Source organism: Pectinophora gossypiella, chromosome 18, assembly GCF_024362695.1.
Source record: "Pectinophora gossypiella chromosome 18, ilPecGoss1.1, whole genome shotgun sequence".
Taxonomy (NCBI): Eukaryota; Metazoa; Arthropoda; class Insecta; order Lepidoptera; family Gelechiidae; genus Pectinophora; species Pectinophora gossypiella.
The window spans coordinates 1,222,305-1,235,424 of NC_065421.1; the positions used below are offsets into that span (position 1 = coordinate 1,222,305).

General features: G+C 37.1%; 2 protein-coding genes and 2 long non-coding RNA genes across 5 annotated transcripts in view; 2 read left to right on the forward strand and 2 right to left on the reverse strand.

Moving 5' to 3' along the window:
- Positions 1 to 13,120, reverse strand: part of LOC126375239 (ribosome quality control complex subunit NEMF homolog) — an 85,552-nt gene that overhangs the window by 42,171 nt on the left and 30,261 nt on the right. Inside the window, exon 4 of one of the 2 annotated variants that reach the window (XM_050022148.1) lies at positions 6,242 to 6,378. The exons of the other annotated variant lie outside the window; for it this stretch is intronic. Coding sequence (XP_049878105.1) covers positions 6,242 to 6,378 — 137 coding nt within the window. The remainder of the gene's footprint in view (positions 1 to 6,241; positions 6,379 to 13,120) is intronic. 2 annotated transcript variants of the gene reach the window in all.
- Positions 264 to 1,919, forward strand: LOC126375352 (uncharacterized). The gene is made up of 3 exons (XR_007567556.1): positions 264 to 491; positions 563 to 792; positions 1,007 to 1,919. It is a non-coding gene; the product is annotated as an uncharacterized LOC126375352 (long non-coding RNA).
- On the reverse strand, positions 4,034 to 5,102 carry LOC126375359 (uncharacterized). Its single transcript, XR_007567565.1, has 2 exons — positions 5,027 to 5,102; positions 4,034 to 4,197 (listed from the first exon to the last, which is right to left on the reverse strand). It is a non-coding gene; the product is annotated as an uncharacterized LOC126375359 (long non-coding RNA).
- Positions 9,804 to 12,686, forward strand: LOC126375326 (exosome complex component RRP46-like). Its single transcript, XM_050022269.1, has 5 exons — positions 9,804 to 9,976; positions 10,356 to 10,482; positions 11,082 to 11,190; positions 11,561 to 11,759; positions 12,511 to 12,686. Exons 1-5 carry the CDS (start codon positions 9,874 to 9,876, stop codon positions 12,636 to 12,638), a joined length of 666 nt encoding a protein of 221 aa, XP_049878226.1. The 5' UTR covers positions 9,804 to 9,873; the 3' UTR covers positions 12,639 to 12,686.

A 13,120-nucleotide genomic window follows, 5' to 3' on the forward strand; every position in this document is an offset into this window, starting at 1 on the left:
ACTCGAAAATTTATGCGGACTTTTGAGTTAATTCGTATCACAAACCTAAAGGTCTATGTAACCAGGCCAAAAATTTCCAAAAAGAAAAAAAGATGAGGCTATAATTATGACATAATAACACATTTGCGTAACCTGTGGATTCCATTGCTTACCGATTTGAAAATATGAAAATACGTTTATAGTTTTTAACGAATTTAACGTACCTAGTATAGTATTTGGCTGTATGGGTTATGTTTCCTTTGCCTGTCCTATGTACAAAATAACCAAAAAAAAAACTAAACAAAATGGTCTTATGGTCTCGTTCTGTGGTCTCGTTGCCGAGAAGTTCTCTTGATAATTTCCTGTGCTACTTTGTTAGAATTTGTAGCTTACAAGTTCACCGTGCGAGAGCGTCGACATTCTACTGTAAAAACTTCCAGAGCCATTGTGTGTTTTGGATAGAGCCGATATGATAAAAAGTTTGTGGATAATGTTCGTTGATAAATTGCAATGTAAGTAACATACAATCAAATGACATTGTTATTATATATGACACTGTTATTATATAGTTATTTATTTATAGGTGTGAATGCTGATCGACTTTGTCATACTAACTCATACTCATACTAAGAGATGTAAGCAACAATAACAAGTTTCCTGAAGAATGTTCCAATCGGACAGTTGGAAACAATTATGTCTGTATAAGTTGTGGAATATCTTTGGGAAAGCAGTCACGAAGATAAAATCACAGGCCAGGGGCTTATGGAAAGAAGTGAAGAGTGGTATTATATAGAAAAACAATCTCCGAGATAGGTATTTAAGTATTAAGTATTTTATGTTGTACATGAAAAATATTGTGTTTCAATCATAAATGTTATAAGGCAATCCTTAATTATGATTAAAACATTGTTCTAATTTTAATTTATTGTTGGCAATGTTTCAGTTCCATTCCTACACATTAAATAATATTGATACAATCGGGCATATTGTGCAATATACTATTAAAAACATTCATGTTTGCTTTCAGATGCCTGATGGATGCCCATGTATGCATTGTTTGCAGGATGAGCTCACCTCAAAAGCATTAATATCTAGTGAACATAAAAGCTGTGTGTGTTGTTGCAATGTATATAGTTCTATTTATTAACCCCCGACGCAAAATTGTGTATATGTGTCTATCTGTAGCATCGTAGCTCCCAAACGGATGATCCGATTTTAATATGTTTTTTTTTTTGTTTGTAAGTTATATTAGTCGAGAGTGTTCTTAGCTATGTTTGGTAGAAATCGGTTCAGGTCTTCAAGGTCATCAGAGATGTTTGTTAAGTGTGATAGGAATGTTACACGCTCAGTTTGCTTGCAAGCATAGGTATGTGGGATAAGTTATTTTTTGCTTTTTATAGGGTTTTTTTCACCTTTTTTCATAATAATTGAGTACTTTTGTTTTGTCGGGGTTTTTTTTTTGTTCATAGATGTTGGTAAACTATGAGTTTATATCACTTTATAATTATTATAATTTATATTATTAAATCATTAAATAGATAAAAACCTGTGTATATTTTAATGTTATTGTTAAGTTTATTCTCTACCTACTTACTAATATGTTACCATATTAAGTCTGTTCAAAAATCATAAATAGGTACTTGTTCTTCTTCTATCATGTAGGTTGTGAAGTGGATGACCAACCTCAACCAGGGTTATTGCTGAGCCGCCAATGTCGTTGGATCAGCCAGCAATGTCCTAACTGAATCAGGGATCACAAAGAAATTTTTGTGTTTTGTCCCCACCGGGACTTGAACCTGGGACCTCCGGAATGTTAGCCACTGGACCACATAGGCCGAGAGTATATGGTTAAGTTGCTGTTTTATTTCAACTATTTAATTAAATGTAGGAATATTTTGTATGAGTATGAATTATATAATAAAACAAATTATTTCTAAAAATATATCTTTCATTATGTTTTTAATAAAATTGTTTCTTTTTAAAATTATTTTGAAAAATAAAATAGTAATCACGTCGTTTAGCACCACTTCAACTGATAGGATCTCACAATCAATGTTTTTTGTGGTATCAAAATTGTTAGTTAAATTTAATTTTTGACCTCTTGGGACCAGATTTTCACATCAAACATCCTTTGGTGGTCTTTATTGGTCTAAATGCAAGACAAATATAATTATAGAATCTATAGGTACCAATGAGGGACTTTCCAGGCTAGGTTCTCAAAAAAAATACAGATGGCGCTGTCCAGATTTAACATGATGTGTTATTGGTGCTGATTCCAGTACACACTGTCTAAGTTTATTTGAAGTTATACCTGTCATTTTATTATCAGGTGACGGGTAAACGACAGGCTTAAAATTTATGGAATAGGTTCACAATAATTTTAGTCAGAAATTAAAAAAACCCAGCAAAAGTTGACAGCACACATGTCACCGGCGATAGAAATATGTTATGCGAAATAAAAGTTGCTCCAGGTTTTATAGTTTTGCCAGGCCGTAGGGTGTCTCCCTGATGCGAAGCATGTCACCGGCGATAGAATTTGACCAAGATTTAAATAGGTCTCGGGGCGTAGTGTGTCTCCGTGACGAGGAGCAGTTTTCGAAGACCGGGAAGTAATTCCGTACTCTACATGACGTTCCGATCACACCTCCCATACATCATTTTTAGCCCCGAGGCTTTTTCTGTATAAGGGAAATTTTGTATGGCGGCCATCTTGTTTTTCGGCCATTTTGTTTTTTTTCACCGGGGATAAAATTTGACCAAGATTTAAATAGGTTTCGTGAAAAAAATATTGCTCCAGGTATTATAGTTTTGCCAGGCCGTAGGGTGTCTCCCTGATGCGGAGCAGTTTTTCAAGATCGAGCAGTATTGAAATACTCAACATGACGATCCGATCACATCCCTATACATAATTTTTACCCCCGAGACATTTTCTGGAAAAACAAAATTTTGTATAGCGGCCATCTTGTTTTTCGGCCATTTTGTTTTTTTTCACCGGGGATAAAATTTGACCAAGATTTAAATAGGTTTCGTGAAAAAAATATTGCTCCAGGTATTATAGTTTTGCCAGGCCGTAGGGTGTCTCCGTCTCCCTGATGCGGAGCAGTTTTTCAAGATCGAGCAGTATTGAAATACTCAACATGACGATCCGATCACATCCCTATACATAATTTTTACCCCCGAGACATTTTCTGGAAAAACAAAATTTTGTATAGCGGCCATCTTGTTTTTCCGCCATTTTGTTTTTTTTCACCGGCGATAAAATTTGACCAAGATTTAAATAGGTCTAGTGGAAAAAGAATAGTTCCAGGTGTGATAGTTTTTCCAGGCCGTAGAGTGTCTCCCTGATGCGGAGCAGTTTTTCAAGATGGAGCAGTATTGAAATACTCAACATGACGATCCGATCACATTCCTATACATAATTTTCACGCCCGAGGCATTTTCAGGAAAAAAGAAAAATTTGTATGGCGGCCATCTTGAATTTCCGCCATTTTGATTTTTTTTTCAACTGCAATTAAATTTGACCAAGATTATAATAGGCCTGGTGGAAAAAATAATGTTCTAGGTGCGATAGTTTGGCCAGGCCGTAGGGTGTCTCCCTGATGCGGAGCAGTTTTTCAAGATGGAGCAGTATTGAAATACTCAACATGACGATCCGATCACATTCCTATACATCATTTTCACGCCCGAGGCATTTTCAGGAAAAAAGAAAAAATTGTATGGCGGCCATCTTGAATTTCCGCCGTTTTGATTTTTTTTCAACTGCAATTAAATTTGACCAAGATTATAATAGGCCTGGTGGAAAAAATAATGTTCTAGGTGCGATAGTTTGGCCAGGCCGTAGGGTGTCTCCCTGATGCGGAGCAGTTTTTCAAGATCAAGCAGTTGTTTCATATTAAGCTTGACGTTCCGATCACACCTCCCATACATCATTTTTACCTCCGAGACATTTTCTGGAAAAACGAAATTTTGTATGGCGGCCATCTTGTTTTTCCGCCATTTTGTTTTTTTTTCACCGGGATTGGATTTGACTAAGATTTAAATAGGTATCGTGAAAAAAGAATCGTTCTAGGTGCGATAGTTGCGCCAGGCCGTAGGGTGTCTCCCTGATGCGGAGCAGTTTTCCAAGATCTGGAAGTTTTCCCATACTCACCGGAAGATCTTGATCACACCCCCCATACATCATTTTCACCCCCCGACGCTCCTTCTGGGAGAACAACCCTGTCAGTGAGTCAGTGAGTCAGTCAGTCAGTGGGTTTGTAGCTATATATATAACTAGATGTCGCGTGGTTCGCTCGCAGCAAGCTGCTCGCGTGTCTTGTTTTCCCGCCATTTTTTTACCGCGATAGTATTTGACCAAGACTTAAATAGGTCTCGTGAAATCAAAAAAGTTCTAGGTGCTATAGTTTTGGCAGGCCGTAGGGTGTCTCCCTGATGCGGAGCAGATTTCAAAGATCGAGAAGTACTTCCATACTCAACATGACATTCCGATTACACCCCCAAAAATTGTTTTTACCTCTAAGACATTTTTCTGAAAAACAAAATTTTGTATGGCGGCCATCTTGTTTTTCCGCCATTTTGGTTTTTTTTCACCGGCGATTGGATTTGACCAAGATTTAAATACGTTTTGCGAAAAAATCATTGTTCCAGGTGCGATAGGTTAGCCAGGCCGTAGGGTGTCTCCCTGATGCGGAGCAGTTTTTCAAGATTGAGAAGTATTTTTATACTCAACAAGACGTTCCGATTAAAACCCCATACACAGTTTTTACCCCCAAGACATTTTTCTGAAAAACAAAATTTTGTATGGCGGCCATCTTGTTTTTCCGCCATTTTGTTTTTTTTTCACCGACAATAGAATTTGACCAAGATTTAAATAGGTTTTGTGAAAAAAAATCGTTCCAGGTGCGATAGTTGCGCCAGGCCGTAGGGTCTCTCCCTGATGCGGAGCAGTTTTCCAAGATCTGGAAGTTTTCCCATACTCATCGGAAGATCTTGAACACACCCCCCATACATCATTTTTACCCCCGGCGCTCCTTCTGGGAGAACAAACCTGTCAGTGAGTCAGTGAGTCAGTCAGTCAGTCAGTCAGTCAGTCAGTGGGTTTGTAGCTTTATATAATATAATATCTATCTATGTGTGTTTATTTCTTTGTCCGTCTTTCACGGCAAAACGGAGCGACGAACTGACGTGATTTCTTAAGTGGAGATGGTTGAAAGGATGGAGAGTGATTGTTAGAAATTGACCGTGTATGCATCACCCTTATAAGACCATAGATTAATAACATGGCTTTTTATGTAGACGTATTGTCTTTGCTCTCTACTGTTATTCCTTCTTCTTTGCTCAATGTCCGAACTCACTAGTCGACTCTTACGCCAATTTTGTTTACGTGATTGTATCGTGAAATATCGTACACACAATATTGTAATCTCCAGTGCCCTAAACGATTATTACACGCAGATCAGCCTCATCAGCATATTTGTATTTTTATTTCATCGAACCAATCGCCGGTCCACGATTTACCTCGCCACAGTGATATAGGCTATCTTGTCTCTTTCTAACCCTACCACTTCCCTAAAATGGGGGGTGCAAGTTTGTATGGAGCATTCTGCATTTTTCAAGAAACTTACTGATGTAAGTAGGTAGTCGTTACATGAGTCTTGTCAGGGGCCTTTAGCGGCTCAATAGTAACCCTGACACCACGGTTGATGAGGTCAGTACTCCGCCTCACAACCCACACGATAGAAGAAGACAGAAAGCTATAAATTGGTATGCGAGGACTATTTGTAAATCTACCCCCAAACTCTTCAAAGAGGGGGTGACATTTTATATGGAACTTTTCGCAGTTTTTAAGGTAGGATATATAATAAGCTCCCTAAGTACTTAAGAGATGAAACTAAAACTAATTTATTTATAAAAAATCTAAAAACAATGCTAATTAAAAAGAGCTATTATACTGTAGACGAATTTTTAAATGATAAATTTTAATTTTAATACACACTTCCTCTCTTCCCTTCAACGTTGCTGTGCCCTAGTGGGTCCATGTTTTAGTCCCTATGCCTACATAACACCCCATTGTACTACATGGAATGCAATAAATAATTGAGAACTGAATTGAATTGAGAATTGATAGGAAGCTGAAAATAGGTACATTACGAAAGGGGAACTGTGTTAGATACCCCGAAGCCGCGGGCAAAAGCTAGTAAAGAAAATATATATATATTGTTTTGTTTTTCACTGCCAGAATGGGTACTAGCCCTTTACTCACCAAGTTTAGGGTTGAGAATCTTCTTTAGGTTGTTCTGAGGTTTGCTGGTGGCGAATATTTCCTTGAGCGCGTCCGCAGGGGGCGGCGCGTGGCTCGTCTTAGCGCGGTCAAGAGGGTACTTCTCCTTCACTGCAAACCTGGACAAGTGTAACACACTCTTATAAACTCTTTATTTTTCACTTTCCTTCCACCAACTGTAATTGGAATACCATTGTATTTAAGTCTATAAATTATGTAATACAAACTGGATTAAAAAAAAAGAAAAGAAAGGAAAACATGAAACAGTAGGACTAGGGCCCTGTGCTGGGAGGTTTTCTGGCCACGTCTTTCCCTCAGCGTTACAGATTCCGATGTGGTAGTAGTTTTACAGCTAGTTACATAATATGTAATTTAATTTTGTTTGACGTTCAAAAAGCGCTAACTTTGTAAGCCAATTTCGAAAAATAAATAATTTTGAATTTGACATGAACAAAAACAAAAATACAAGATAATGGCCCCGATTCCTGGAGACACCGCCTAATTTTATTTTAAGTTATATCCGTCATTTTCATATCCGTCGAAAAGGAAAGGGACGGATGATTCACAGCTCTTAATTTTAAGAAGAATGAGTAAATGAATGTGTCGGGTTATTGACTGATGTAAAATTTTTAGACGGTTGGTTTAGATTTGTGCTTAAAATTGACGTGTGTTCCATAAATTGTATGCTTGTCGATTACCCGTCCCTTTCCTTTTCGGCGGATAAGAAAATGACAGATATAACTTAAAATAAAATTAGATGGTATTTACAGGAATTAGCACCAATATTAGATATTTGTCAGAAAATAAATTTAAAGCTCATGTGAAGATTAATGATGACCTAAATGATAAAAATGTGTGGTATTTAATGTGTTCCTCTAGTTATTAAAATTGCAATGGCCACCCATGACTCAACTAGTCATCGGGGGAGGGTTTCAGGGGAGGAGCTTTGGCAAGAGCATTTTTTTTTATTTGCATTTGTACTACATACCTGCCTACATGCCTTCTGAAGCATTTATCACACACCATCTTACTTTCAGGCAATGGGGTGATTAATCAGAATGTCTTTAACAGACTAGGGATCACAGTGATTTTTAATTGATCATTCACACACACACACACACACACACATCACAGATCATATCACACACAGATCATTCACAGTGCTTTTGTGAAATGAAATGAAAATTGATTGTCATAAATGTGGTAGGTATATCGATGGAAGTGAAGCTTATTTTTTTTTTCCAATTTTCTTCTACTTGCGATCGGTCGTTTGGCCATACGCAATAATAATAAGGTACTGACAAATACTTAATTACAAAAATACTTATCTAAAAAAAAATGTGCATATCTTCTGTAAATTTTTTTTTTTTTGAGATGCCTAGTTGCCGGTTGCTGGATAGTTATGCATTCTACATTTTTTATACACGCCCAGGCTTAGTAGAAGATAACTTGGACTGTTTAAATACATTAAGTGCTTTTTTGAAGAGAAATATTTGAAAAAAAAAAAGGTCTATATACCTTATCTTGTCCCCCTCAACGTGAGGCCTGAGAACGTTCAATATGGTCCATTCATGGTCCGTGAGCACGATGTTTCCCTTGTCATACAGCTCCAATATCACATGGAATGCCACTTCCCGCTACCGAATTGTAAGTCCACGATACGGTCCACACCGAGTTGTGACAGCTTCTCCAGACGCTTGTTCTTTAAGTGTTTTCTGAGCTGCAAATAAATTGGTAAATTCATTAGAAATTTGTACATGATACAAAAATTTAAAAATCTAAAATAATCACTAACAAGCAATTTAAAACTTTACTGGACATAAATGGAAAGTCATCATGTGGGTATCCACACAATATAATATTGACAGACAAACCTTCATAGTAAACCCAGACGGAGCGACATTCTTTGGCCATTCAAATTGTGTGGTGTGGAACCGGTTACCAGACTCCAGTAGCAGCACAGACTTCTCTTCGGACCGTTGTAGCCGGATCACATATGTTTTATTATCTATGTCGTACACTTGATTGACTCTCATGCCAATCAGCCTGAAAAAATAAGTTTTTTATTCATTTCGTTATTTAAGGCAAAGGCAACTTTTTTTATTCACTTGGGGTTGAACAACAGCAAAATCTGCTAAATGTGCGACAATTATAAATTCATTTTAGTTCATAATGTTGAAATTGTAAATAACTTAAATATTAAGGGATAGACTAACATGGAAATAGTTGACCTATACTAAAAGTATGTACGAGAAAAACAATGTTTTAAGGTTACAATACGAACAGAAATAGAAAAACAAATACCTTTGCAACTCCGTGACCATACATACTATATCGTATGTACTGAACCTGTTCTTCATTTTTGCAGAGTTATTCTTCTACTTCACAACATTTAAATAAACAATACTTAATTTTTTCACAATTTGCCAACACGATTTCAACAGAATTCGATGATGAAAATGAAAACACAACTGTTCAGTATCTCGCAACAGAAATTGGTACCACGAGTGCGCAATCACTTTCCAAATTACTTTACTTTGTAAGCGATTTCTACTTTCTTTCTTGCAAATGTAATAAGAAAGAGACAAATGATATAATTCGAATCTAAATTGACCGAATTTTATCTGAGTTTCGTTAACCAGGTACCACGCTTGACAGTTGAATTTGGAAGTGATGTCATGTTTTAGGGTTCTCTAACAATTAATTAAACCGGCAGTAGTTAAAAGCAAATTATTATTTATTACAACAAAGTTTTTTTATAATTTTGATTCCTGTGTTTTGGTATGTTTTATATTTTAGGTAGTTCTTCGAACACCGGAAGTCAAAATAATTACCGTGAACGCAAAGATATCTTATAATATAAAACTTATGTATGTCACCAACATGCATAAGGCCTAACTGGAGATTTACAAAAAGATCAAAGTATAGTTTAATGTATACGGATCCACTACTCATTTATTTATTCGTACTTAGCCGGATTATGACGTTTCGTTTTTTAGATTGGTTAAAAGCTATAATAGATAATTAGAAGTGCAGTACCTTTGTTCTTTTTATTATGGGTGTCTGCCTTTTTGAAGTCTTTTATCACGTTTGTTACGTGCTAAAAAAACAGAACCACCACATTGCTTGCTCAATGTTTTGTTGTTATTTTGCACATTTTTAGGCTTTTTGGCGGGAAACGGGAACGGACAGTTGCTTTCTTCATTGAATGATCTAAATAATTAATACGAAGTGGTGTTTTGTGGTTAATGATCGCATTAAGTTAGTCGGAAGACATTCGCGAGTGTTATTATATTGGAGTATTCAATAAACAAAGTGTATCTGCCTATTTTCGCTTCGTGTCAGGAAGCCGCTTCATTAACTCAAAAGTTTATGCGGACTTTTGAGTTAATTCGTTTGGGGTTCGGAGTAGGAGTCTACTCCGAGGGTGGGGGCTTAGGTTTCATCATCATCACCTTTCATCATTTCATTAATCATCAAGAAAAAAAATACGTCAGACATGGCTGTATGGGCATAGTTCCCTTTGCCTTACCCTTCGGGGAAAACCCCAAACCAAAAAAAAAAAATTGCACATTTTTATTATATTTTAGGGTTTATAAATTAAAATTATCATAATGGGAGTTGAAGACACAAATATGAAGGAGTACAAGCTAAAGCCCATGAAATGCGAGTTCAATTACCTAAGTAAATCGGATGGTTCGGCTATTTTGTCTCAAGGTGGGTTTGATTGGTTTTGAGCTATCTTGAACTAAAAAAATATTTAAGTACATCAAAAATTATAATTAAATACTTCAATAATGTCTACATAATATAGTACTAAAAGTTTTCTTGCTTAGTGTTCACATAATAAATAACCTTATGATAAAGTTGGCTGAAGTTTTCAATTCACTTTAAAAACAAAATTTATTTCACCCTCTTTCAATCATTTTTTCTGTACGTTGTTGATTTAGCTCTATTATTATTTATTCGTAGAGCTCTATACATATTTTATTTGGGAACAAAATCTTTTAGGTATTTACATAGAATTATTTTCCACGCCTGAGCATAGACCTCCCATACGTTAAGTTTAAATAAAAATGTTTTTTGTGATTTTTAGGCAACACTGTAGCTTTAGTGAGCGTCAATGGCCCACTGGACATCAAGATGCAGAGCCAGAGCATAGAGAAGACCACACTCGAGGTGCTGTTCACCAGTAAAAGTGGAAAACCTTCAGTCGCTGATAGGTAAATCAAGTATTCAATTCTTTTGTCCAATATAGAGGATATTCGGTGTCAGCTGTTCGGTGGCCAAATTTACAGATGTGGCATTTCGAAATTGTTGAAGTAAAAAAAATATACATAATTTTTTATTTATTATTATGGACAACTTACAAGCTACACTATGTGTGTTGTTTCAGTCTAATTGTTTTTTTGTCTTACTGTAATGGCTGAATGTAAAACTGTAAAAATAAAATAAATAAATATTAAAAGTAAATCCTAATTTTAAATAAAGTGCAATAAGGAGGCCTGTGTCCTTGAACAGCCCAATATTTTTTTTTATTTTACAATTCTAAAAGAAGTTTTTGGAGATTGGATTAGAGAGAGATCACTCAGGACAGGCAGAAGTGGTAGCTCAGAGGGGAGACCTTTGCCCAGCAGTGGAACAATCCAGCCTTGTTAAAAAAAGTTTAAATAAAAGCAACACTTTTGTTTAAAACCAATGGCTCATGAAGAGTATAAATTGTTCTATTAAAGTCTCATCTGCAGGGATAACAAACACAATAGATTTTACATTGCACGTTCTGGCATTCGAAAGGCTAAATTTCTTTTCTTAATGATTGCAGATACAAAGAGAATGCAATACGTCAGACGTGCGAGACAGCTTTGTTGGGATGCTTGTACCCTCGCACCGGGATCACCATCACTGTCCAAGAGCTGGAGGACTATGGAGGGGTGAGCAGTTGATGATTTAATAATACAAATACTCTTTATGTGACAATATAATTTGGATACAACCTTCATTGTTAATTTGTCACTTCAACCAACTTTTATTTATATAGTGAAGTGTAAAGGAAAAAGTGAACTCTTATAGGATGACTTTGTTGTCCATCCGCCTACCTGTCTGTCCGCCTGTTTGTCTGTCCATCTGTCTGTCTGTCCGCCTACCTGTCTGTCTGTCCGCCTGTTTGTCTGTCCATCTGTCTGCCTATCCGCCTACCCTGTCCATCTGTCTGTCTGTCCGCCTACCTGTCTGTCAAGACCTTTTTCTCAGGGACAGGTGCACTAGTCGGACACGCATTTGACTGCCTTTTTTTATTTCCAGCTTATAGCGTGTAGTGTGAACTGCGTGTGCCTGGCTCTGTTAAACTCGGGGATCGCCATGCGGTCGGTGTTCGCGGCAGTGTCATGCGCGATCACGGATGTAGGCAACATAGTGCTGGACCCGACGCCGGAGCAGGTGGCAGCGGCGCATGCGCAACTCAGCTTCGTCTTCGATGGCAGGGACCGGAGTCTTATTACTGGTGAGTAACACTTACAAGTAGTTTGTATAGAATAAAAAAAACAGTATTCAAGGCTAGTATATAGCATAGCAGAAAGGGAGGGGGGGTTAAAAAGGCCACATCAAAGCAATTCATCCAAAAAACAATATTGCCAATTTAATTTTTTTTCATTTGCACATACAAAAGTAAGTGCGCAATGCAAGCAAATGTCAAATAGATGAATTCTTTGTGGTCTTTTAATCCCCCTGGATACAATAATCAAGCATTGAATTCAATTGATAGCAGCACACAGTGCAGCTCAAGAATATGTACAAAAAAGAGCCAAGAATCGTAACGATTCTTTTCATTAATGCCAAATTATCAATCAAAGATCAATCTTTAGTCTATTTTAGTTGAATTTCGGGCAGCCACCTACTTAATTTGACACGGTTAACACTAGCTCTATCTCTTTCTTGCAATTGTAAGTAAAGTCTGACTTATTTTAAAATCATAATGTTTGACCGCTTTTATTGGTGACTTTACCAAAGTAATGCCAACCAGACGAGATAAAAAACGTAAACAAGCGGACCGTTACTGTGTTGAGATTACTATCTCTGTCCTTATCACTCGTACGCGCAGTTATGGCGTCAGTTGGTCGACGACAGCTGTCATTGTTTCGTGGTACAGGAAAGCAGTCAGTACCGCAGCTGTCAACATTTAGATTTACTTTAGGCTGTGACTAGGGTGCAAAATAGCCTAATGGTCGCTTTGTTAACCAACTTTCCTTCACCAGCGTTCACAGAAGGCACGTTCAGCACAGCGGCGTACAACGAAGCGTTGGAGCGGTGTCGCGCCGGCAGCGAGCTGGTGCTCGCCTTCTACCGGGACATCGTAGGGAAGTACTCTGCAGTCATCTCCTGACACTAGCCAGTAGCTTGTAAGCTTTGTAAATAAACGATAAGGAACTCATATACGTGTTTATTTGAAGAAGTGCGGATCTTTAAGAAGTAAGAGTAAGTAGAAAGTAAGAGTCTTTTGTAATTCTTTTTATTTTGGTGCAATAAAGTGTATTTGTATTGGTATTTGTATTGTATTGTAGACCAGTTGGTAGAACGCTTGATTCTCACGAAGGGTTCGAGGTTTTTCTTGCAGCTTCTTTTCCCCGGCTATACAGAAGCTGCAGTAGTTTTAGGCGGATGAGACGTTCGTTATGTAAAAATTGACGATTCAAAGTGTTACCTACTGAATAATGAATTTGAATTTGGGTTCCATATGATTTTGGAATTTTCGAAGTCATGTTTGGATCATAAATGATTATCACGTGCTCGGTGTGAAGGAAAACAGCGTGAGGAAACCCACATTCACGAGAATGCGTTTCGAAGGTGATAAAGGCGATACGAATT